The following is a 23180-nucleotide window of genomic DNA, read 5'->3' as shown; positions in this document are numbered from 1 at the left end:
CTTGACTACCATTTCTGGCTCTTCAGAGTACATCCACCCGCATCTTCCTCATAGGTTTGCTAGGACCATAATGACCGAATCCAATGCTTCTTCCCATATCCTTATTCACTAACAATAACAGTCACCAGCAGAATCGCTGATCGCCAGCGAAACACGACCTGACCCCTCACACGTGAAGAGAAGGTCCTTCATCACCGTATATAGGATCCCTCTCGAACCATCCTAAGCTCCCTATCCCCTTCACTTTCTCTTCTTCCCCTTCCCTTCCATAGCACATGTCCCAGCTCTTGCCCATCGGGTAGCTCCCAACCATATTGAAGCCTCCGTTGATATCCTCTAGCAAACGATGTGACAGGCCTGCCGGCACAACCATGACATCTCCCTTCTCTAGCACTGGTTCCACCCTCTTAGGATTCTCTTCTCCTCCAAAGCACAATCTAGCCTTGCCCGATGCAACGCAAAGCACCTCATGAGTGGTGGAGTGGAAATGAGATTGACTGTACATGGTGTACCGCCACTCTACACAGGTTTCGGAGTCAGCATTGCTTATTCGAGGTAGAAAATGGAGATATGGAGAGTAGAAAGGTCATCTTGCACCCAAAACATCTCTTGTAACTCAATTTCAATACCAAATGGGAAGGCTCGGCTCCGAAATATACGTACCGGGGCTAACGACCCCAACGGCTGAGAGATGACTTTCGATTGCAGAGGCAGAAGCACTGGAATGGAAAGCAGAGTGGTAGATGAGGAGAGGCTTCTTCTGAATGGAAGTATTAGGTATGAGTTCGAAGGCGGGTATCTGGTGGGAGGACACGCGAAGGTCTCTCAGAGAGGTGAGAGGCGCTTTAGATGTAGCCATTGTTGACATGGGTTTTAGAACTGCAAATGACAAACGCATGAAGGTGTCGAACCAGAGAGGGTGCAAGAGGTCAGAACGCGCTTTCGAGGCGGACGTTCTCTAGAGCCATGAACTACGTCATAAGCAACCTGAAAACACTCAAAAAGTATCATGAAGGTATCCAAACCCGTCACGCTTCCTGTACTCTCCAGAGACTTTCGTAAACACCATGGACGATGCGATATCCGCTATGCATAAAACAACACTCCAAAGCGATGTACGAGAAAGCACTCAGAAAAGCCACGAATTCTTCCAGGACGTCTCTCATCTCGTAGTAACCCGCTCTACAAGCCTAAGTCATCGTCAGCGAACCTGTTAGCGGGTGGACATATTTAATAGTGCTTACCTCATGACACTTATGGAAAAGGTTAGAAGCCACGCAATTAATGCAATCAACAGGACCGAAGCCAAGGCCTTCTGCCGAGAGCAGACTTGAGACTCGCAGTTCCCTTTAATAGCCTCGAAAGCCAGGCTCAAATTTGCAGAATCAAACACAATGAAGAAAAGATCCAGGAAGATGAGCCGCATCTTGGCTTTCGCGGGCCGTAAGCCGAGAGGTTTTCCAGAGTATTCATCATATGTGATGTAGAGAAGGTAAACCAGGGCAACCGCGTCCACGACAATTGCCATATTCGTAGAGGGTGTAGCAGAGATGTCTCTTGGGTTCTTATCCGTAATGTGGTGAATTGAACATGCGAGAGCCAGAGCGACTGCTGAGAAGAGCCATACGTTCATGCGGATGATCATTGGTACAATAGGATTTCGCAGAACCGTCCGCTGAGCTCTGACGTACCACGCTCTTCTCTTTGCCCTGAATCTGTATAAGCCTGCCGGATCCTTTTCAGGATCCCCATCCGAAGCACCAGCGAGCCAGGGTCTTGAATAGTCAGGACCATTCTGCTGCAGCCATTCTTCCGTAACGATCTCTCCACCTTCTGCAGAAATAGTCGGGTATGCAGAAGAACTAGCGAATGCCCTCCACCGTGACCCCGATTCTCGTACTGCATCCCTAGCAAGAGGAGGAGTCCACTTCCGCTCATGATCGTACAAACGGCCTCGAGATGGGCCTGGCTGTTGATTATGGGCAGCGATCGTGGTGCTAGTCTCTTGGGCTATTAAAGCACCGGCAGGAGTGTGAGGTAACGAGGGTGCTGTCGCGAGTAAATCTTCGTCCTCCTCATCGAGGGTATGTACCCAACCTGCATTGGGAAATTGGTTAGTAAATGTAGCATTGACGCATCGGAACAGACTGTTTGACGTGGGCAGAGAAAGCCCATTGGAAGACTCACTCGGTATCGTCCTGACAATCCTCTGAGCGGCCTCGTCGTTAACCACCGCATTATCGCCAGAAGAAAAAAACGTCTTTCCATTCGAAGAAAGAGTTTGCGATTTCTCCAGACCATTTTGTCCCTCTTCGGCTTTGGGCTTTTCGTTCAGAGGTGACTCTGTAGGCGTGTTCGAGGCGATGCCAGATCCCTTCTCCTGATTTGCGCCTTGGCCAAGCGATTGAGTTTTGGAAGGAGTGGAAGGGCGGAGCAGGCTCGCTGCCCGCGATCGAAAGGAGCTTTCTCCAAAAACCATTGATATCACAGAGATAGGGTGAACAAGCTGCGTATTCCAGCAGCGTGCTTACGGGAGGGGGCTCCAAACGTGAGCAAAGACTCTTGAACTTAGAGCCATTGGCTGGAGTCTCCGAATGTTATCTGTGCATCATAAGAGACAGAACAATTCATTGGAAAAGCTAGAGTACAAGAAAAAAAAGATATCAGACAAGAAGCAATCAATTGTTTTTTTTTTTTTTTTTTTTTTTTTTTGGTTTTTTTTTTTTTTTTTTTTTTTTTTTTTTTTTTTTTTTAAAAAATTTTTTTTTTTTTTTTTTTTATTATAAAAAAAAAAAAAATATATTTTTTTTTTTTTTTTTTTTCTATTTTTTTTTTTTTTTTTTAATATTTTTTAATTTATTTATTTTTTTTTTTAAATAATTTTTTTTTTTTTTTTTTTTTTTTTTTTTTTTTTTTTTTTTTATTTTAAAAATAAAAAAAAAAAATTTTTTTTTTTTTTTAAAAAATATTTTTTTTTTTTTTTTTTTTTTCTAAATTTTTTTAAAAAAAATAAAAAATTTATTAAATTTTTTTTTTAAAAAAAAAAAAAAAAAAAAAATTTTTTATAATTTGATACTCTTAATCTCTTATATAATTATTAAAATCTAGAGATTTTTTAGAATATTATAAGTTATCGTTGTGAGGCTATTTAAGAAAAGCACTTTTTCTGTTTTTTGAGGGGGGGTGCCAAAATCGCGATTCTAGTTTCCCAATGATTAAGAAAATAGGGATAGGAAGGTTTAGCGAAAACCTGCCAGGCGCGTCTCTAAGACGCCAAAAGTCATCAATTGCAGCGCAGTCCATGAGGGCTTTAGTCCTAGCTTGCAATGCGCCTATTCCTTCTCCCAATCTCTACAAGACAAAGCCTCGTCTACTGTCAACGACCGAACCTCAAGCTATCTGAAAAGGCCACGCTTTTGGATAAAGCGGCTACGAAAGGCGCCAACATCTGGCTCAAGTGGGAGAAGAAAGAGTCCGGCTGGCAGAAGAAGGTCACATCCTACGGCAACAAATTGTTTCAGCGCCTGCCATATGCGGAATGGGGACTGAAGAGCATACCGCCGTTGAGCGAGAGACGGAAACGGGATGAGGTCGAGGGCAAAGAGGAAGTCCGAGTAGAATATCCAGGCGCTTTCATTGACTCTCGGGAGGTCCATGATGCTTTACAAAGGCTTGGGAGTAAGGATAGACAGAGGTTCCACACCAAGTGGCTTTGGGGTAGTATAATTGGGATGCCAATTTCAGCGCCTGTAGCGTTGCTTCCAGTGTGAGTGGTCTTCTGTTTCAACCCCCATCTCAAATAGATGCACATATTTAACGACATGCATAATACAGAGTGCCAAACCTGCCATTCTTCTACCTTTGCTTTCGTGCTTGGTCCCATTGGCGAGGTCAGTACAAGCAATTCAACGAGTCTGGTTGTGGTGGCTGAATTGAAGAAGCGCGGGGTGGTTCAAAGCATTTACAGTTCCTACTCGATAACAGGATGGTCAAATTGTCTCCTTCCGAGCTTCTACAAACGGCATATATGGAGGCCGCAATGGACATGTCCATCGAGGAGCTCGATAAGGAAATGGACAGCATTCGCTCTGGATCCAGTGTCAAGCCGGTCCCTGATGAAAAAGATGAGAGAATGCTGCTGTCAGAATCCAGCGGCCAGCTCATTGCTGAGTATCTTGACGTCCCGCTGGCGGTTGAGGTTGAGCGTGCCGTGTGGCAGGTGAAGAAGGCTCTGAAAGCGCAGCAGGAGCTCAGGGAGGAGAAAGCACAGCTTGCTGCTGCCACCAGGGATCAATCGGGGCCTGATCAATGACTCAGACGAAATTGCAACTCCCTCCCGCTGATTTCCCGAATAAATACAAATTTCACTCTTCGAAAGCGACTCTTTTCTCTACGCACTTGACATCTGTTACCCTCTCCACTCAACTTGCTTGAGTATCTAAGACTATTTCCCGTGTTTTGCTCTTTTGTACTCTATCGATAAACATCAGTGGACACCTTGTACTTTTCACCTATAAAAGCTCCACTACTCCGCCGATACATGCCCGGTTCAAGCCCGCTTTTTCGCTTTGAGTCGTCAGTATGTATAAAAATTCAAGTTAGAGAAGAGCACTCCTTGTTCCTTCCTGAACGCAGCTAAGAAAACCTCGCACGTTCAGCTCAAGCATTCCGCTACCCTGGTGCCTTCAGCAGAAGTTGAGATCATCGAATCACTGAATCCCGAGTTTCCGTCCCATTTACTTACTCCCTTTGCACACTATTCCAATCATATATCACCGCCGCTGGTTTGAGGAAGTGAGTCTATTCATCTTCCACTTGCAACGCTGGAAGGTTTGGAGACGCAGGGGTTCTGGGGATTGCTTTTCCCACTCTCGCTCGCTTATACTCCTCATCACCATGCTTTTCTTAGTAATTTGAGCTTACTTCTCATGCAAATGCATCACTAGGAGAATCTGAGTTATGGTGGTGTTAAGGCTAATTCTAAATCGAAGCACGCGTTGCGCGATACAAAGAAATACATAGGTCGAAGTCCGACACTTCTAGGAAACAGCCGTAAACGCTTGAGACGTCCTGGCGACTTTGGAACTAGACAGGACAACGCCAGATGCTGAATACGGATGTCGCCGATTGGTTGAAGAAGTCGCGAGTGGGTGAAAGAAGTTGACAACTTTACCTCTGTGGCCAATGGCACGATCATCAAAGCCGAGGAAGAGAACCTGAACGCTATTCTAGTCGTCTAGCCAGGAAGAAGTGTCTGTATCACGGAGAACCATTCGAAGGGGGTGAGCCTATTGTGATCAGCGAGAAAGAACATGTGTCCACTTGTGAGCATCAAACGAGATTGGCGATTTTGAAAGCTGCTCAAACCACACTAGTCCTATGCACGGTTTCCACTGAGGAGCGTTTTCGGTAGATCGTACCACAGGGATTCTAGTGGCGACAATAACGTGGAGGATGGGGTTCATGATTTCATCAAGATATTGTCATCTACTCAGTCTTTCGACTTTGGTCTTCTAAGTATCAATTATTGGGCTTCTGATCCACATGCGGGACAGCTTTACAAAAGTACTGAAGCACATGCGAGTGTGTAAAACTAAGCTGCCGTGGCTGCCAACCGCAAAGATCCTTCAACATAGGTAACAGTTCTGACCACCATGGCTAAAACGCCTCGTCCAGATCGTTACCATGTCACCCTCGCGGAAGAGCAACCGATTCATCTAATTGCAAACAGTAACCCGGAAGTCAATAATGAGGGACAAAACAAACGGACTGTCTAATGAAGTAGAAATGATTGCCTGATATCGAGTACCCGAATTACAATAGTCCTTCCTGAGGTCTCGCTAAACGTAGAACTCGTTGCAAAAACTTGAATACATTAGAAAATGGTGGTTCGCAATGCTGCCCAACGTTAAAGGACTTTAGAATAAGATTGACTCGGAAAGAAGGAGGGCGGGCTGGTAGACCACCGCCCAACTTAAATGAGGGATTCTCCTCGTTCGGTCATCAATTTCTCAAATCCTTTGGTAAGCACGGCGACGGATATATCAAGGGACTTACGCCAGGGATTTCTGTGTGGCCATGACATAGGCCGTCTTTCCGAGTCCGAAATTTCCATGTCCCTGACAATGCCCGCATTATCAAGGTTTGTACGCCTATTCCTCCCTTGCTCCCACGCCGCCACCCGATTGGCTCGTGGTTGTTCTGTTGGGTAGTCATCGCTCGGCTGCTTTGATGAAATCGTGCCCTTAATGTTTGTTGTCTTGGCTGCAGAATCTGTGCGTAGGGCAAGCTTTGACGACAAGTCTGTCGTCAAAGCACTCGAATCCTCGCTGTGATTCAGGCGGGATGGTGTCAAGCGTGGCTCTTTGCGTGAGAAAACAGTCTTCATGTGCTTGCGCTTGCTGGCCCTCCTTGGGACTTCCACAGGATTTGAGGTGGGCAGCGAGCACAGTCGCTTCTTGGATTTCGATGAGGCAGTAGTGTTTGCGGCCTTTGACCGTCGACTGGTACTCGATTGGGCTTGCGACGATGCCATTACATCGTGTAGAGATGTCAACATGCTATCACGTACATCGGTGTATGCGGGGACAGTACTCTGTAAGTAGCCATGGCCAGCCTGCTGTACTTCGCTCGGCTGCTGTTCCCAACCACCGTGCTGGCTGTGGTGTATGGAGTCGAGCATTCCAGCATGCAAATGATCCGTACTGACACTTGCTTCGGTATCTTGTGTGACTGCGAGATTATCGAGTCCTAGAGTCCAACCTGGATTGAGCATGGCGTTTGCTTCCGCTTGCAATCCCTCGACTCCGCCGAACGGAATATGTTCTTCAATGATCATGTCTTGACCATTGTTGACACCGTCCTGAGAATCATGTCCGGCAAGGAGGTTTGAATCTTCGACATCCATGTTTTGCCAAGACTCAAGGGTGTCGTTGCTATACATGATCGAAAGAGGCTGATCGCCAATGAAGTATCTGTGCGGGGTCGAGTCGCGCAAGATCTCCAAGAAAGAGGTGTGTTGGCTGTTGAAGGAAGGAGAGGTCAGCGTCTTGACCCTTCCCATCATGTAGAGGTCGTACTTACGATGAAGTAAAAGTATCGTCAGTGCTAGTATAGGGGTTAGGTTCGAAACAGGGTGTGAGATGTATCCTGCCAACGTCCACAACAGGTGAGTGGAACGTTGATTCGAAAGCTCTAGGGCAAAGTCCCCTGCCAAGATTCTCGAGTTCGTCTAGAAGTTGAAATGCATTATGGAAGAGCCCACTCAGAGGGAGCTGCTATGCTTGTTAGCTATGCTCGTCCACAGAGCTAGAGGGGATCTACTAAGTCAGAGAATTGTCCCTTGACATCGACGAAACGCCGAATCTCTTTGTGCATATGACCAAGATGCTCGGCTAAAATGAACATCAGATTTGGGGTCCCTCGTCTATCACGATTGGCGAAACAGCATCCTCGAACGTGCTCAAAGATGTCCGCGAAGATGGAGGATGCCGTGCGGTTCAGTTGACACAGGAACCCAACGACCATGTGAACCGCTCTACGGTCATCCTTGTACGCCTTGTCTAATGTGCATTCGTTTGGGCGGCGCAACAAGGATATGCATGCGTAGAGACGTCGGCAAAGACACTTGAAAACATTTTGCGCGTCAGTGTGAGCACTTTGGTTCGTCAATGAGAGCATACCTCATATAGAGACAGATCATATAAGCCAGATTTGGGTGCTATGCAGAGAGGTACGTCGGCAGGAAGAATGGCATCCAACACGCCGTCAAGACTGGAAGACTCCGCAAGGAAGTAGAAGTCATCTCGTAGCCCCGGTATTTGAAGACTATAGGTCTGCCTGTCTGACACAATCTCCTGGTCTGATGAAGGCTCCAATCTCAGGTCTACTTGCATAGGTCCGAGAGATTCGCTTTCAAAGTGAAAATCTATCAATTGGTAGTGACGTGCAAGAAGTGCAGCTGTCGTTGCGTCAAACCATTCTATGTCAAGTAGACGAGGGGTTTCGATTGGTCCCTTGCAATAGCTAGTCTTGCCAACGCAATGCATGCAGCGATTTGGTACTTCGCTTTCAGAACACTGGCGTCGAAGACTTAGCAGGATCATCCTAGCTTGAAGACTGCCTGACGCTCTACACAGATGACTGCTCTGAGGCAAAAGAAGGACAACGTACCTCCCACCTTTTGGTAAAGCATGTAGTACACGCTCTCATTGCTTTATCCTTCTTGACTTTGGCCATCGTGGGATCCTCAAGGATGAATTTGTTGTGCTTTTTGAGGTTTACTTCAGTCGACTGGACTTGCAATGATGTCTCGGGAAGCAAAGGCAAACTCGTTCTGGGTATTTCAACACTTGCCGAAGACAGCGGTGTCGTCGAATAAGACCTCGCGATTCCCTGCGACCGCAAGTTAGCACTTTCCGGGTTTCCGGTGTCTGGACCTGCCAACTCCTACCGCGGATGAACCACTGCAACCTGGGAAACAGGGAGAGATCGGGCTAGCAGAGGTTGTGCTCGCATCCGCGAATGCATTAAACTGGAGATGGCACCATTCTTCATTGCCAATAGATGGTACTGAAGGTAAGGTGCTAAAAGATGGTACTGAAGGAATGGAAGCTGGTGCTGAAGGGGACTCCTCGTCGTTCATTTCGCCCTGCTGCCCAAAGCTTATAGGACTGTAATTCACCAGGTGTCCGAACATAACTGTGTCAATATGATCTGCCTTCTAATAACGTTCTGATAGTGATAGGAGAAGGCGAGGAAAATAAATGAGTAGAAACAGATACGGAGAGTGGTGTGGAGAGATGGCATCAGCATATGGAGCTGTGGTTGGCCGTGAACAGTGATCAGAAACAAGCACACATCACGTTAGGATCATAATAAACGAATGGAGAAAAGGCCGTAGGGGCTATGTGCGATGTGAAGAATGTGAGTATAGAAAGGAGGAAAGATGTGGATGGTGGAGGTAAGAAATTGTGAAAAATTTGAAGACAGGATGGCACAGTCATTTTAGAGATAAAATTAACATGGCGATCCGGAGCCCCCTGTAGCGGAAAAACGGTGGGGTTTCAGCCTACTGACGAATCAAGCCTTATGCCGCTGGTGCAGCCTGATGCTTCTTGACCCATTCCAAAACCCACCCAAAAAAAAATCCCTTCCCACACTTTTGGGGGCGCAAAGCTGCAGTGGTCCTTCGGCAGACCTGCACGAACAGCGGCAAGCAAGGAGAAGCCCATAAGTGGCCTAGTTCGATATCGATGCCTGCCACATCAAGCCGATTTCCTACATTTAATGTCAAGTAGGGCAAACCTCGACTTCAATTTTGCAAGGCTTTATGGTTCTTGTGGTAATCGCGTGGCTCAAGATGGGGAGATTGTCAGGAGTCTGCCACAATCAGTCAATGCCTCACAAGCTTGTCGGAAAAGGTACTTTACTCACTGATTTCGAAATCGGCCCAACGAGATTTGCGTATCGTTGGATACTACGCGCAGGGTTTTCCAACGCGCTTTGCCCAAATTGGGAGAGTCCTCAGGAAAACGTCAGAAAAGAGAGAATGCCGTGGTCATAGTCTCAGCGGCTTCAGTTCTTTCTCCAATCCATCCAGAGCATAAATCTCTTCCGGTTTTCCAGATTTTTCAATGTCTGTGAAAGCCGCTGTTTATTCAAGTACTCTCTTCGTTGTATCTTCAAACTCTATTCACTTTTTGAGACCACAGTCTCTTGATGCTTGGTATCACATCAGCACAGAAGACGTCCGAAATCCTTCCAGATCGTCCCTTTATTCGCGGCATTGCAGCATGACGTGGGTTGTTGTTTTTTTCAAAGTTGGTCTCCTACTAATTCTGGGGGATTGTTTAGTGGGGTTGGATGTCAGAAGGGTGCGCAGTCGTCCAAGATATCTGTTCCCAACACCGCGAAGGGTCCATCGCCAGCAATGGTCAAATATCTTGAGGAACAAGATGCGTACAAATCTTTTCTCGTTGGGGGCCATCTAGCGAGGAGGCTCAACATCGAAGAAGCTGGATCAAAGGCGGAGCGCGCACGGAATACTTTGGGCGGCGACAAAGACCATGTCACAAGTGAGTAGATTTCCAGCTTCAGTAGCGGTACGGTACAGAGATTGATTGCATGCCAGAAAAGGCGAAAATCTGAGATGGAAGTCCCGATTCGCTGCTACCATAATGGAAGGAAAGGGGCATGGGAGAAGCAAGATTCAAAGCATATTGAGCGTGCAAAGCCTTGCATGTAACTTAGTACCTACTGGATATCTGCGTTAATGCCCTGAGAAGCAAAAGGGGTAAAGTAGCTGTTGCCAAAGCCCAAGGGATGCGGTGCGTGCGCCTTGACTGCTTTGATGCTTGATTGCAGAAAGACACTTGTCAATATATAGGCAACGAGACATGTAGACTCAATAATTGAAGCGGATTGAGTACCTTAAAGAGAAGGTCGTCAAGTTAAAGAAGCTGGTGGAAGTTGGGGCTTCCTTGTCCCTGGCGGGCACCATTTTTAGCGCTGTCTGAGGGCTCCACACCACACTAGAGTACCTTATCTTAAGGCAGGTAAGGTAGATCACCGACGGGTAAGGTCAGAATACATGGCGCACATTTTCATGAACCTCATCATTCCACTTGCTTATTCTATGCCTGCTGAGGTATTCTACCTATCTCATTCTGCGCGGAAGGAGGGAAGGAAGGAAGGCAGGCAGGGAAGGAAAGAGCCTCGTCTTGGCACGCTCAGTCTTAAATCTCTGATGCGATGTATGAAAGCATCTCAGCATTCCGACGTGGCGACCCTTCATCTCGGTCATTCTCCTACTGCATCTTCCACCGCACAACTGGCTTGCCGAAAATCTGTACATTCACATGCTGCTGTTCTCCAAACCTAGCTACAACATAGCTAGGCTACGTTTACAGGCTGGACTTCCCCGAACACCTTTAGCCTGCGAAATTCCGAGAGGGTGCATGTTGAACTACGCACTTGAACTAAAGCCCAACTAGATAGAGGCTTTTCAAAAGGTACACTTACTGCGGGCATCATTTCTTTCCCCATGTCTTTGTCTTTTGAAAACAGCTGTCTACTTTTTTGGTGTCTCCGTGGGCAACGGCCACGGCAGAAGCGATACGAATGTTAGCATACGATTGATGCGAAGCATCTGATAAGTTCCTGTCATTGCGTCCGCAGTTCACGTCTCGTTATCTATTCTAGCTGATACCTCAAGCTGCGGCAAAGAATTTATATTCGCCCACAGCAGCAGTAGCAGCAGTAGCAACATAGCAATAGCAACAACAGAATAATTCGTCGGGCATCGCAAGGGATTGAGTCCCTCTGAGTCATACCAAGTTGATTCTTGGCATCAAATGCCATTCTTCGTGCCAAGCTACCTGAGAGAAGCATCTAGGCGGCATTACTATGCCAAGCAAGAGGAAACTTTCAAGCACGATAGTATCTTATTCTCTCAAGAGGAGCCAAATAAGCCCTCGATTAATGCAAATATTCTCGAAGGCTCACATGCTAGTCTCATCGTGACTCAACTTTTAATGCAATATTCCGTGAAACCCATATCTTGGGCACAAGTGTTCTCCAGTTTGTCTACCCTTCATCCACCTTGCGAGCATTGAAACCGGCGAGTTCTCTAGCATATTCAGCACATTGCTCTGTTCATCCACGCAGCATCGGCATCATACCCATATCTCGTCCTTTCTACCTCGAACCACCATTCAAAATCATTGAAATCCACGACCATCGTCGCAGCCCACAGTGGCAAGATCCCCAGACTCACTTGCATTTCTCACAGACAGAGGCCTGTCCAACATGTCGTAGGTATATTCCGCTGTGGTCCCTGATGCTTTCCTCGGCAGTATGATGATCTGGATACTCTGCGAAAAATGTCCTTTCTTTCCTTTGTGCTCCCTCAATCTATCCCATGCTTCGACTGATTTGACAAACGTTGTATGCTAACCCGTCCTCCAGCATAAAGTACGGTACGCGGGACATATCACCAGAAAACAATGGTCCAATGCGAGCCTCAATGCCACCTCCACCCGTTGCAATGGCTGCCTCGAAGCTCAGAATCCAGACCCTCCAGGAGCAGCTCAAGCAGAAAGACAGGATCATCTACGCGCTCGAGGCCCAAAAACGCTCGCGCCTCGCTTTCGAAGCCGAAAAGGCCAGACAGAAAGAGCTCGCCAAGATGAACATGGGATGGCGCAGGCACAACGCCAACCCTCACACGCCTTGGATATATCGCAGCGGAGAAATCAGGGGGGGTACGGAAGGCAACGTCAAAACCGAGAAAGCCATTTTCGTCACCGAGTACAGATTCGCGATAGAGAGTGTCAAGAAGATTAACGCCGAAGCCGAGCTCGCGGAGGCTCGGGTCCAAACCTTGCGAGCAGAGCAGAGGGACGCTTACCGTAAGGCACAGGAATTGATAAAGGTAGCGGAGGAGCTAGAAGTGAAGGTTGCGAGGGAAATGAGGGTGAGGGTTGCTCAGTCTTCTCCCAAAGAAGATCAGGACGCGACGAGAAGCGACGGGGACACCACAGACTCGGATGGTGATGTGAACATGGGAGAGTTTCGGACCGCTACCGCCCCGAAGAATGGCCGGCTGGTATTGAATCCACCAAAGCGAGAGAGATCCTTGTCCACCGAGAACATTCGCCCTACCCGCCTAAGATTAAGCCAGCCAAAGCGAGAGAGGTCTGTATCAGTGGAGGAAATTCAACCCACACGATTCAGACTGAGCCAGCCCAAAAGGAAAGTTGGCGACGAGAGTTCAGAGCCCGTGGAGGCTTTTCGATGCACCCGGGCTGAGAAAGTTAGGGATGAGTCCCACAGAGTACGCGATGGTCGGGTGCTCAAGGCCTCGGCGAAGGCAAGGAAGTAAGGAAAGCGGCCCTCCTTGTTGGCATGTCTATTGAGTTCAGCTGCTGGAAGCGCTATCAAATTGAGCAACGCAAGTTTTTTCTTGGTATGACCGAGGGTTGGGATGATATCAGAGGACCCTATGCAGTATCTTTCGCCCCAGCGTAATGCAAACCTCAAGACACCTCGTCCGACTCAGCCTAAAAACCCCCAATGACAGTGGCCTCTCACTATCCCCGTCTCCTCTCTGCCCCCCTCTCGGCTGCATTCTTCGCAATCTGCACGAAAAATTCCACCTTGCTCTTGCCCTTCATTGATGCCCGCTCTCCAGAATCTTCATTCCCAGATCCCGCACTCTCAGGTTCAGTGAACCTTTCCTCGGTGTCTACCGCTGCCTCGTTTCTAGATCCCGCATTCTCAGATTCTGGGACCGACTCATTAGGCTTAAGCGCCATCTCACTCGACGCATACTGACGCTCTAGCTTGAGTAGGCGTTCGCGGTGCTCATAATCTTGCTCATTGAGTGCCTTTTGCCGGGCAATGGCTGCGCCGTGGATTGCGTGATGCTCGAGATCGAGCGTAAGTTTGAGGTGCTCGCGTGCTTGGGCTTGGGTTCGAACAATGTGTTCGCGTTCCTGCTCTTGAGTCTTGCCGATGCGAAGAAGCTCTTCGTCGTGAAGAGTGTCCAGGCGGAGCTTCTCCTTTATGGCGTCGTCCATTGGTGTTGACTGCTGTGTGAAGAGGAACTTTGGTTGCTGGACGAGGGGTGTGGACGTAAGACTTGTCACTAGTAGCGCATCGCCACAGCTAGATAGTCGGATGGAGAAGCGTTTTTCAATTGTATGTAATAAAGAGTTGCTAACAGAAGTCTTGAAAGCGCAGGATCTTGTATCCAGAGTGTAGGATCCACAGAACAGTGTGATTTTGCTTTGGCAAACAGTAAGCAGGACCGCGGTAAAATAGTGTGTCTAACGATCTCTTGAAGCGACCTGACTCGGGACAAAGGCAGCCAAGTAATCACTTGGAGACTGTCAAGCCAGGATATGGACGCAATTCTACACAAGATGATTGCCGAGATAACTCGGGCATCTTTCCTTAGCTTCCCGACGCCTGGTAACAACACAACGCACAACTTGCCCTCCGTCCAGAACAAATTCAGCATTACCTGATCCTTTCTAAGCTAAAAGCCCGCTTCTTCATACAACTTACTCGGTCTCGCACAAGCAGGGCATCGGCCTGCCTCTACGATGAATGCCCACGAACTCGTCCCTAAGGACGCCATATGTACTAAGAAAGGAGAAATTCAAGAAGGATCTGAATGCGAAGAGGGTGAGCACAGCCTCCATTCATACAGACGGCTAGAGCTAACGCACACGAAGACAGTGCATTATACCACCACAATTATCGCAAGGAGCTGCTCGCACAAGCTGCAAAGGCAGTAGGCGCGACTTACGGTAACGTCCTTAGAAACTATCCTTACGCACCTCTGACCCTGAAACACACAGATTACCAGCCATCATGCGGATCAGCACCTTTTGATGTGACAGCTGTCCACGAAGATCAACTGTCATGGGGAAAAGATATCAAGTATCGCCCAGTCGACCTACTTTCATTTAACCCACCTCCTGCCGAGAACATGTCGAAGAAGGCGATCGGGAACCTGAAATACGATGGCAAGCTGCTACTAGACTTTCGCGGGCAACCTATCAGAGATTTTCCAAGCCTACCGCTGGTCATCTCGAGCATGGTTGAGGGATGGCGAGCCGAAGCTTGGATGCGATCAGGTCAGATGAGCGTGATGGATATCGTCGCTCGGATCCCGGTCAAATGGACAACTGACCCTGCAGGGCAACAGACTCCAGAGCCCATTTACAATTCTGGGACTGTCCGAGAGCGTGCCAGAAGATTTCGAAACGACGCTGGACTCATTAGCTGGACGACTGGGGCCAAAGATTCGAAGATCGAGAATTTCATGGACGAACTTCGCTCGCCAGCAGAAAAAGCAAACAATCAAACCATAGGCCGCGACTTGACGGATCTGGAGAAGGCATCGATGAGATCGCTTAACATTGGGACGCGGCCTGAGCGTGCACAAGTCCGTCAAGATCCGGAAGCCAAACAGAAGTACCTAGATAAGGTGCAGAAGAAAGCCGATCTGACATTCGACTTCGACTGTCGCGCAGAGCGCCCGGAGACACCCGAAGATATCCAAGAAGTCCAAAATGCGCTCCAGCAGACCTACAGTGATTTTGCGTTCTATACCAACGTACCACTCGAGATGCCAAATACCCAAGCCACCTATCTGGACCAGTGGAACTGTATGCAAGTGCAACTCAATAGGATTTGGGCCAACGATAGGACGAAGAAGACAGAGCCTCCGCAGCTCTTTGCACTGGGCAAGTGGACTGTGTCCTTCGATAATTGGGTGTCAGCTCCCCAGGCCTATCTAACATACGTGCGGAACTGAAGCCGGAAATGTGGTCAGAGGAGAGATCGAGAGGCCTGCCGAGCAAGTTGAACCGCCTTCATAGTCGCCTTAAAGGGGTTGATCGTCCAGCATATGTGTTCGTTCTCGGCTGGCTCTGCGGCGTTTTCAACTCTTCTTTGACCCAATCCACGGCCACGCAAGCAAGAAATGGTACTTCTTTTTTCATAGATCCCAAAGTTAGGGTTAGATAGTTTGTTAAGGGTGGCTTGACCCTATGCAATTTTCTTGAGAAAAGCCTGTTATCCTACTCACGGGTTGATCGGTCAGCAGCCCAGTCAAATGTCATCAATGTGACACAATTCGGACTTCTCGATATTATCTGACTTGATATATCTCCTTCATTCCAGCATTGATCAAAGGAGAATTACGCTGGCTAATTTTCTCTAGATGTCTATCTACGTGTTGTTGTCGACAGAAAGTGGACTGTACGGTCCGAAAGTGCGGTCCGAGAACCGCGATAGCCGCGATTGCTAGCCTGAAGATGTGCAGAGCATGCTATGCTTGTCATGCCATGAACAATGTCAAATAAACGGATAGAACAGGCAGAGGTAGAAAAGTACTGGGAAATCTTCTCTCCTCTAGCCAATGGTGGGACCCACCTGAGCGGAGATCAAGCAGCTTCCGTACTCAAGAACAGCCAGCTCCGAGAGGATCAACTTGCGAGAGTCTGGGACCTCGCAGACGTCGACAATGATGGAAACCTCGATTTTGAGGAGTTTTGCGTGGCCATGCGGATCATCTTTGACCTTGTGAATGGCGTATGTTCATCCCCCCTGCCAGAACACAGCAGAGCTGCGTTGTCTACATACAGCTGCCTAGAGAAACGCCCATGCTGACCCTTACACCCAGGAATACGCAGACGTTCCCTCCTCACTTCCTGACTGGCTCGTCCCCGAATCTAAAGCTCATCTCGTCCAAGCAACCCGTGCCCTCTCCGGTAATCAACCCGCGTTCTCCCCCATCTCACCCTCCGATGACGACGACGACACGCCGGGCCTCAAAGACGGCTTCGACTGGTACATGTCACCCAGCGACAAATCAAAGTACGAGTCAATATACACAGCGAACAAAGGCCCACACGGCGCCCTCACATTCCAATCTCTCGAATCCCTCTACGCCTCACTCGATGTCCCAGACACAGACCTCCGCTCTGCATGGAACCTGGCAAATCCAGCTTCGGAACCAGCGATAGGGAAGCATGCGGCGTTGGCATTCCTACATATACTAAACAACAGACACGAAGGCTACCGCATCCCGCGCTCCGTCCCCGCCTCGCTTCGCGCCACATTCGAGCAAGGCCAAATCGACTACAACCCCGAGAACAGGAGCGTCAAATCAAGATCGCCCGCTCAGCGCTGGGGCTATGAGGATGAGGACACGAGTACAGGGCGCAAAGCCAAGTTTGGGGATACGTACCTTAGCCGGCTGGGTGTGGGCGGGAAGAGCACTTATCAACCTTCTGGCACAAATTTCAGTAGTACACGTACGACTGAGGACTGGGAAGAGGTGAGGCTGAAGAGACAACTTCAAGATCTGGAAAATAAGATTGATACGATTGAATCGAGAGCGAAGGGCAAAAGCGGACGGAAAAGGGAAGAGGAAAGTAAGCCGGCGCTTGTGAAGAGAGAGCTGGAAATGCTGTTGGATTATAAGCGGAAAGAGATCCGAGAATTGGAGAGGGGCGAGGGCAGAAGTAAGGCTGGTGAGGCTTTGAAAGGAGTGGAGAATGAGATTAAGGGGGTTAGGGAGATGGTGGAGGGATTGGAAGCACATTGGAAGACGAGAGAGGGAGTACTGGACGATCTGAGGAGGCAGATCGAGGATGAAAAACATTCTGGCAGGTGATGGGAGCAAGCGGTGAAGATGGAAAGAAAGGGCTTGGTTTCAGCGTTGTGAGCGGCACTCTGCATTGCATTTACATACTCTCTATGAGCATCAACATATCTGTACAAATTCACATCGTGACAAGAACAATGTCCCTGGCAAGCATAGCGCCAATTAAATGCTCTATGCTACCCAACCCCGCTCCCTTCCTGATGCAATTTCCATCAGCTCGATGCCATGATCCCAAGTAAATGCTCAAAACCCGCTTTTCGTACCAATAAATGATTGCATTTACATATTCGCCAACTCAGCATCAATCTGCTGGTCCATGAACGCTCTCTTCTCCCCCGTCAATTCTGTCTGCAATCGCTGCTCAACTAATGCGCGCACTTGTTTCTTCGTCACGTTGTCCAAGTCCACCTCTGCGAGACAGCTCTGTACAGCCTCGACAATCGCACCGTCGTCGGGGCCGCTGTACGTTCCCCGGAAGTCCACGGTGCTCACAGGCCTGCTCCCATATCCAAGTGGGCTTCGATTCTGCCGTAGTGGCGGTGATTGCATAGCAATGAGATTGTCTGTGCTTGGCATGCTCATCCTCTGGTATGGATGGTCCTGGTAATGATCGCTCATACCTGTCACTGATTGCAGTCTCGAATGCGGACGTGAATACTGCGGTCGGTCCTTGTAAGGAGTGAACGAATACATGGATTGTCTGTTCGGATGCCCGAAAGCTGCAGGCGAATGAGGTGGCATGTATGCAGGCGGTGCGTTTTGGAACCCAGTGAGTATGGTGGAAGCAGGCTTAGCGGACGAGTACACCGAGTGGATGTCGTCCATCTCAAAGCCATTGTTTGCAAATTCGTCCTCATAGCTCTTCTCCATGATGCCTGCCATGCCGCGACGACCTGGTAGGTTGTTCGTCGCTGCGTAATCATCCCATCTCTGAAGTGGGACGCTTCGAGGATCGAACCCTTCATCTTCAAGGGCCACAATCTGCTTGTTGCCTTTCTCGCCAAGAACGATCCTAGTGTTTCCCCAGGTAAAATTGTCTTGGTTCCAAAATGAATATATCGGAAGCACGAAAGAGTAGATTGGGAACGCGAGGAGGTAAATAATCATCCACCCAATGTGTTGCCATTGTCTTTTGATTAGGAATATGATCGCCTGAAGGCCATATACGCATCCTAAGATGACGAGGGAAATTAGTGGAAATTGACCGGTATGGCTCGCAACACGGTATATTAGATATCCTAGATACCCGCAGGTAGCAGGAAGGATGATGGTTCCGAAAAGGTCGATGAAGACCACAAATCGCATACTAAAGCAGCAAAACCCACAAAGATCTTTGAGCCAGACAAGCTCGGCCAGGTTGTGAATTGTGGAATTGATCCAACGTCGTCTTTGAGACAGGAGAACACCCCACGTCTCCGGCGCTGCGGTTTTAGCGTAAGCGTCTGGTACGAATTTGAACGACATTGATGGAAAATGTTTCGTCATGATCGTTGTAAGATATCTGTCTTCTCCCAAGGACAGGAGATTCTTCTTGTGCAGTGTGTCCACATTGCAGGTATTGTAATCATTGATGACTTTGTCGGAGATGATCAATGGGCGACCCTTGTCCGCTGTTCGAAGTCGGTACATGCAGAAACTAGCATAATGTCAGTAGGTCTAGCGGGCTTTGAAGATGGGAAATTGGACTCACCATCCGGGCAAACAAGTTACCGAACCGAACAACGACTCGAATGCCTTTGCCAGATGATGGGATATATAGTACTCGTAGACTTGTATCATGGTCCACCAACTTCGTTCCTCGTTCTCCAAGCTTGTTTCGCCACAAATGCCTGCGATTTTCGCATCATTGGCGCAGCTTGCTACAAGCCGATTCAGTGAGTCTTCCTTGACGCTAGTATCTGCATCAACCATGAAAAGGTACTCGTATAGCTCAGGATCCACGCCGATAATGTTGTTGATTTGATGGAACATTTCGAGCTCGAGTGGTGACATTGGTGAGCGATGGTGGACACGATTGAGGAAGCTAAGAAGCAGAATCTGTGAGTCTCGTTTCCCCCGATTTCCAGGTTTTGATTTTGTCTGTTCGGACTCCTTGCCGACCTTCACCACAACGATATATGGTACCACATTCCCCTCATACTCGTACAGACCAGAGTAGACTTTGCCGTAATTAAGTTGCTCGTTGCCTTGTCCAACAGCTTTGAACGGAAGTGCGGGAGGGTCAATTTTTGGATCAACGCCGAGGATATCGAGTACAATCTTTGGAGTTGGCCTGTCATTACCGCCTCCCACAATCATCCCGTCACACATGACACATATCAGCTTCCTCTTATTGTCGTATTGGAGGGCTGTCAATGAATCAAGAGCTTTCCGTAGCTGATCTTCGCCTTCTGTATAAGCTGGGACCTGACAAATTACAAATTTGTCCTGGGCTGCTGGTCTGCGTCTGGAACCAAACTGCAGTGCAGACAGAAATTTGGTGAGAATGACGGCGCAAAGAACAATGGTAAAAGCAAGCAAGAGGTAATTGTTGACCTGACATCTTGCGGTGTCTCTAAAATCCGGTATTCCTTCATAGAAAGCATTTTCCATGCAGTTCAAAGTCTTCTCGTAGTCGGGGTTGTTGTCTTTCCACTGGCTTGTGATGTCGCTGCCAGCATTCTGTTGAATCAGATCTGATACCTCCTCAGGAATCCAAGAATACATTGCGATGTTCCCCTCAGTCTGTTTAGTGTAGAAATAGTCTGTCAGGTCATATATCTTTCCGTTCAAGATGACCCATTCGCGGTTAGAACCTTGTGAACTGATAGACCCCTTTGTAGTTACGAGATCACCCTTGTAGTATTCTTGTATCTTTGGAAGAAATGTGTCGCTGTACCAGTCGATACTGTGCAATTTTGTGTTGTTGTTCGTTTGATAAAGAGGACCAGATGTATGAACCCCCTGAGGATATAGAACGGTAGTGTTCGCAAGCAATCTTGTGGCTTCATCGGTGACCAGGTAGCTGCAGGCTTTTGATAGAGGTGGTGGGAAGTACTCATCCAGATTCAATCCGGCGAAAGGCTGCATCATGGCTTGGGTGGCAAGAGGTTCAATGTCTCCGTGTGTAATCTTTGCAAATTTCGTTATGTCGTAAACCTTGCCGTGGACACTGACCCAGAAATCGTTTTCAGCTTGATGATACCCGACCTCTTTCTGATTCCAAACCTTGTGAAGGTTAGGGCATAGAAGATTGCCAAATTCGACGATCCAGAAAATGACCGTTGCATTGAGTAAGAAGATCAGCAGCATCAGAACAACTTTTTCTCTCCAAGCAAATCGAACGTCAGGTCGCTTCATTCGGCCGAGATATCGGAGCGTGAATGAAGGGATCCAGAAGGTCAAAGCCCAAACCAATGCGACCCAAAGCCGACGAGACTTATCGACAGGCTCAGAAGAGATGGCCTTCGGCTCGGCCAGCTCGGGATCCAAGCCACCAGTGAACTCTCCAATATCATCGTTGTAGTATGTGACTTGGCCCTTCTTATAGTCCCCTTTGGCGCCTAAGCCGTAATCGCCGGGCATTGTATTAACGGTGCGGGTCATAGTTGGGGCAATGGACTTTGCTACACCCATGGTGGCTTGAGGCATGGTTGCTACGCTCTGCTGCCGTTGCAACAGATTATCCCGGCTTCCATAGTCCCCACCCGCGGGTGGAAAGAACCCGCCCTCGTTGGGCCCAGGTGTCGTGGCAGAGTACCCACTTTCCATGCCGCCACCACCCATGATGCCGAAGTGAGGCTGCCCGTAGGTGGATGTTTCGGCGGGCTTGAGATCGAGCATACTTTCGGCCTCCCACCATGGTCCTTCGCGAATCCAGACACGCTCGTGTCCTACAACTACCTCGCCGTTACTCCACCCACGTTCCAAGATCCAGCTCTCGACTCCATCCCGGCCCTCCTGACATCCAAGTCGGGAGTATCGAGTGTAGAACTCATCAATGTCAAAATCGGCGGTGAAGTCCAGGTTTTTGTTGCGGTAGTTGGCCCACTCCGGAAGTCTCCAGGTTCGAAGCTGCTTCGACACTGTACCAGCTGACCAGGCTGAAGTTGTAGACGCCAAATTGCCTAGACTGGCCAGCGATTCATCGGTGGGGTGCAGGGACAAATGGTACCATATTCTGCTGCTGTCGAGTACAACCGGAAGGTCCATACGCGTTTCCATGTCACCTCTGACGCCTTGCCCGTCGGTTGGGTACAGTATGTTTCGCAAGAAGCCGCCCATTTCCGCTTCTGCCCCTACTTTTTCCAACACCTCTTCCTGGCGTTCTCGCTCTAAAGCTCGATCTCTGCTGACTGGACCGTGGGTGAGCCCAAGGTCTGCGCCTACTTCTGAAACGGCGTTCTGCATGTCTTTGACGACAGATGAACCGGGCGATATCACGTCGATTCCATCCTGTTTCATTTCGGCGTTGATACCCAGATTATCGTCAAAGACACCACGAAGCGCGACGGCTTTGCCAAGGTCTTGCCCTGGAATTTCTATCACGGTGATGTTGACAGTATCGCCGTTATCCTCATCCGTCCTAGGTGTTCGAGCGCCCACTCTATCATTGCCGCTCTCACTAGACTCATCTCCTTCTTTCGTTCTTTGTACCTCTGCAGAGATTGCCTTATTAGCTTTCAACAGAACCCAATCGACTAAAGCTTCATATATTCCTGAAATCAAAATTTCGCGTTCGTCTGTATTGCATCTGTGCATAAGGACTTCGGGCTCAAGGCCAAGAAGACCACTAACATCTTCGCAGATGTCTTCCAGATCTTCTTGATCAATGAGAAGGCCCACGGTTTCTCCAAGTTTAAGGAGCCCCGCAAGAGTGGAAATCAAACTCCGGTGAGCCGACCCTTTGATCCCAATTGCCTTCAAAGAAGACCGGAAGTCTTCAGCGGAAGCCGTATCATCGGCTGCAGGCAAATAGGTTGGTGGCTCGTATGTGCCAGATCTGTTCAGCAATGCGTAGGTTGATGGGTGTTTCAGGCTCAGAAATTCTCTTTCAGCTGGAGTTGATGCAGATGTAAGGAGGTAGTAGAATACGTCAAAAGCTCGAAAGCCTGATTCTGGCGGTAGATCGAGAAGGCCCTTGGCGATGTTGAGTCCCGAGTGTGAAAGTGAGAGTGATGCCGAGCTGACGTTGCCAGCAAGTGTAAGACTGAATGTAGCTGCAAGTGCTGCATGCCTTGGAGTGGCTGGATTGTAGGGCGTCACGCAATAGGTAAAGGGCCTAAGGACTGCCAGAGCGGTATGGAGAGAAGACGGTACCGCAAGGGGAATGGCAGATATGAATGGCGAAAGAATGGAGGGTGTGGAGTGATGCAAGGATGCCAGGACGATACAACCATCCTCGGCCCGTCGACGAGCATGCTCCCATGCCTGTCGTGCCAAATCCGTATCTATCGTACCTCCCAGTTGGCCGTCAACGTTTGGGTGGGACGCAGTAAGCCATGTGTTCACTACCAGGCTTGTGCTCGCATCGAGGCGATAGGGGCGTGACGAAGCGTAGCTGGTGTGTAGTGCGTTGAGCAATGTGGTCGTTGATACCTGCGTCGACTGCTGGGCTGCAGAACGGACTCCGGTGGGAGTTGAGGCACCAGAGTAGGTTGACAGGCGATTGTTGGGCACAGACATGGTGTAGGTATATTATCAGCAGCTCCTTCTTTAATGCCCGCCCCTGGGCAGTCTGCTGAGGCACCACCAAGCAGAATTTATGCGAACTCTTCTGCCGAGAATGTTGAAATCGTGGTTCGTATTCAGCTCTTTCTAGAGCTCAAGAAGGTGAAGGGCAATGGCTCCAAAATCTTTGAAATCGCACTTTTCGGGAGGGAAAGGATCACGGTGCCCAGGGTGTCATAGGCAAGCAACGAACGATGAAGCGAGTGACAAGCAACGAGAGAGGAACGAGTGTGACCCTGTGGGAATGGAAAGGATGAATTGCTCGGCGGTGTTGCAGCAGGAGATA

The 23180-nt window shown here is 48.8% G+C and overlaps 10 protein-coding genes across 10 annotated transcripts; 5 read left to right on the top strand and 5 right to left on the bottom strand.

Moving 5' to 3' along the window:
- Positions 1-166: 166 nt before the first annotated feature.
- HO133_003100 (uncharacterized protein) lies at positions 167-859 on the bottom strand (the record flags this gene model as incomplete). Its single annotated transcript, XM_037294024.1, has 2 exons — positions 167-519; positions 664-859. The coding sequence occupies 2 exons, from the start codon at positions 857-859 to the stop codon at positions 167-169; spliced, it is 549 nt and encodes a 182-aa protein (XP_037150102.1).
- Positions 860-1162: 303 nt separating this feature from the next.
- Positions 1163-2479, bottom strand: HO133_003099 (uncharacterized protein; the record flags this gene model as incomplete). The annotated part of the gene is made up of 3 exons (XM_037294023.1): positions 1163-1190; positions 1245-2097; positions 2188-2479. The coding sequence occupies 3 exons, from the start codon at positions 2477-2479 to the stop codon at positions 1163-1165; spliced, it is 1173 nt and encodes a 390-aa protein (XP_037150101.1).
- An 847-nt stretch (positions 2480-3326) lies between these two features.
- Positions 3327-4312, top strand: HO133_003098 (uncharacterized protein; the record flags this gene model as incomplete). The annotated part of the gene is made up of 3 exons (XM_037294022.1): positions 3327-3766; positions 3835-3890; positions 3942-4312. The coding sequence occupies 3 exons, from the start codon at positions 3327-3329 to the stop codon at positions 4310-4312; spliced, it is 867 nt and encodes a 288-aa protein (XP_037150100.1).
- A 1662-nt stretch (positions 4313-5974) lies between these two features.
- Positions 5975-8698, bottom strand: HO133_003097 (uncharacterized protein; the record flags this gene model as incomplete). Its single annotated transcript, XM_037294021.1, has 5 exons — positions 5975-7078; positions 7683-8015; positions 8173-8394; positions 8453-8465; positions 8631-8698. The coding sequence occupies 5 exons, from the start codon at positions 8696-8698 to the stop codon at positions 5975-5977; spliced, it is 1740 nt and encodes a 579-aa protein (XP_037150099.1).
- A 1233-nt stretch (positions 8699-9931) lies between these two features.
- On the top strand, positions 9932-10149 carry HO133_003096 (uncharacterized protein; the record flags this gene model as incomplete). The annotated part of the gene is made up of 2 exons (XM_037294020.1): positions 9932-10076; positions 10115-10149. 2 exons carry the CDS (start codon positions 9932-9934, stop codon positions 10147-10149), a joined length of 180 nt encoding a protein of 59 aa, XP_037150098.1.
- Positions 10150-11808: 1659 nt separating this feature from the next.
- On the top strand, positions 11809-12883 carry HO133_003095 (uncharacterized protein; the record flags this gene model as incomplete). The annotated part of the gene is made up of 2 exons (XM_037294019.1): positions 11809-11813; positions 11968-12883. 2 exons carry the CDS (start codon positions 11809-11811, stop codon positions 12881-12883), a joined length of 921 nt encoding a protein of 306 aa, XP_037150097.1.
- Positions 12884-13091: 208 nt separating this feature from the next.
- HO133_003094 (uncharacterized protein) lies at positions 13092-13580 on the bottom strand (the record flags this gene model as incomplete). The annotated part of the gene is made up of 1 exon (XM_037294018.1): positions 13092-13580. One exon carries the CDS (start codon positions 13578-13580, stop codon positions 13092-13094), a length of 489 nt encoding a protein of 162 aa, XP_037150096.1.
- Positions 13581-14108: 528 nt separating this feature from the next.
- Positions 14109-15328, top strand: HO133_003093 (uncharacterized protein; the record flags this gene model as incomplete). Its single annotated transcript, XM_037294017.1, has 2 exons — positions 14109-14190; positions 14241-15328. The coding sequence occupies 2 exons, from the start codon at positions 14109-14111 to the stop codon at positions 15326-15328; spliced, it is 1170 nt and encodes a 389-aa protein (XP_037150095.1).
- A 539-nt stretch (positions 15329-15867) lies between these two features.
- On the top strand, positions 15868-17194 carry HO133_003092 (uncharacterized protein; the record flags this gene model as incomplete). Its single annotated transcript, XM_037294016.1, has 2 exons — positions 15868-16107; positions 16199-17194. The coding sequence occupies 2 exons, from the start codon at positions 15868-15870 to the stop codon at positions 17192-17194; spliced, it is 1236 nt and encodes a 411-aa protein (XP_037150094.1).
- Positions 17195-17464: 270 nt separating this feature from the next.
- On the bottom strand, positions 17465-22849 carry HO133_003091 (uncharacterized protein; the record flags this gene model as incomplete). Its single annotated transcript, XM_037294015.1, has 2 exons — positions 17465-18821; positions 18876-22849. The coding sequence occupies 2 exons, from the start codon at positions 22847-22849 to the stop codon at positions 17465-17467; spliced, it is 5331 nt and encodes a 1776-aa protein (XP_037150093.1).
- Positions 22850-23180: the final 331 nt, after the last annotated feature.

The sequence above is a fragment of the Letharia lupina genome (assembly GCF_014066315.1).
Source record: "Letharia lupina isolate WasteWater1 chromosome Unknown contig_16, whole genome shotgun sequence".
Lineage (NCBI taxonomy): Eukaryota > Fungi > Ascomycota > Lecanoromycetes > Lecanorales > Parmeliaceae > Letharia > Letharia lupina.
This window is presented reverse-complemented; position numbering and strand designations above follow the sequence as displayed.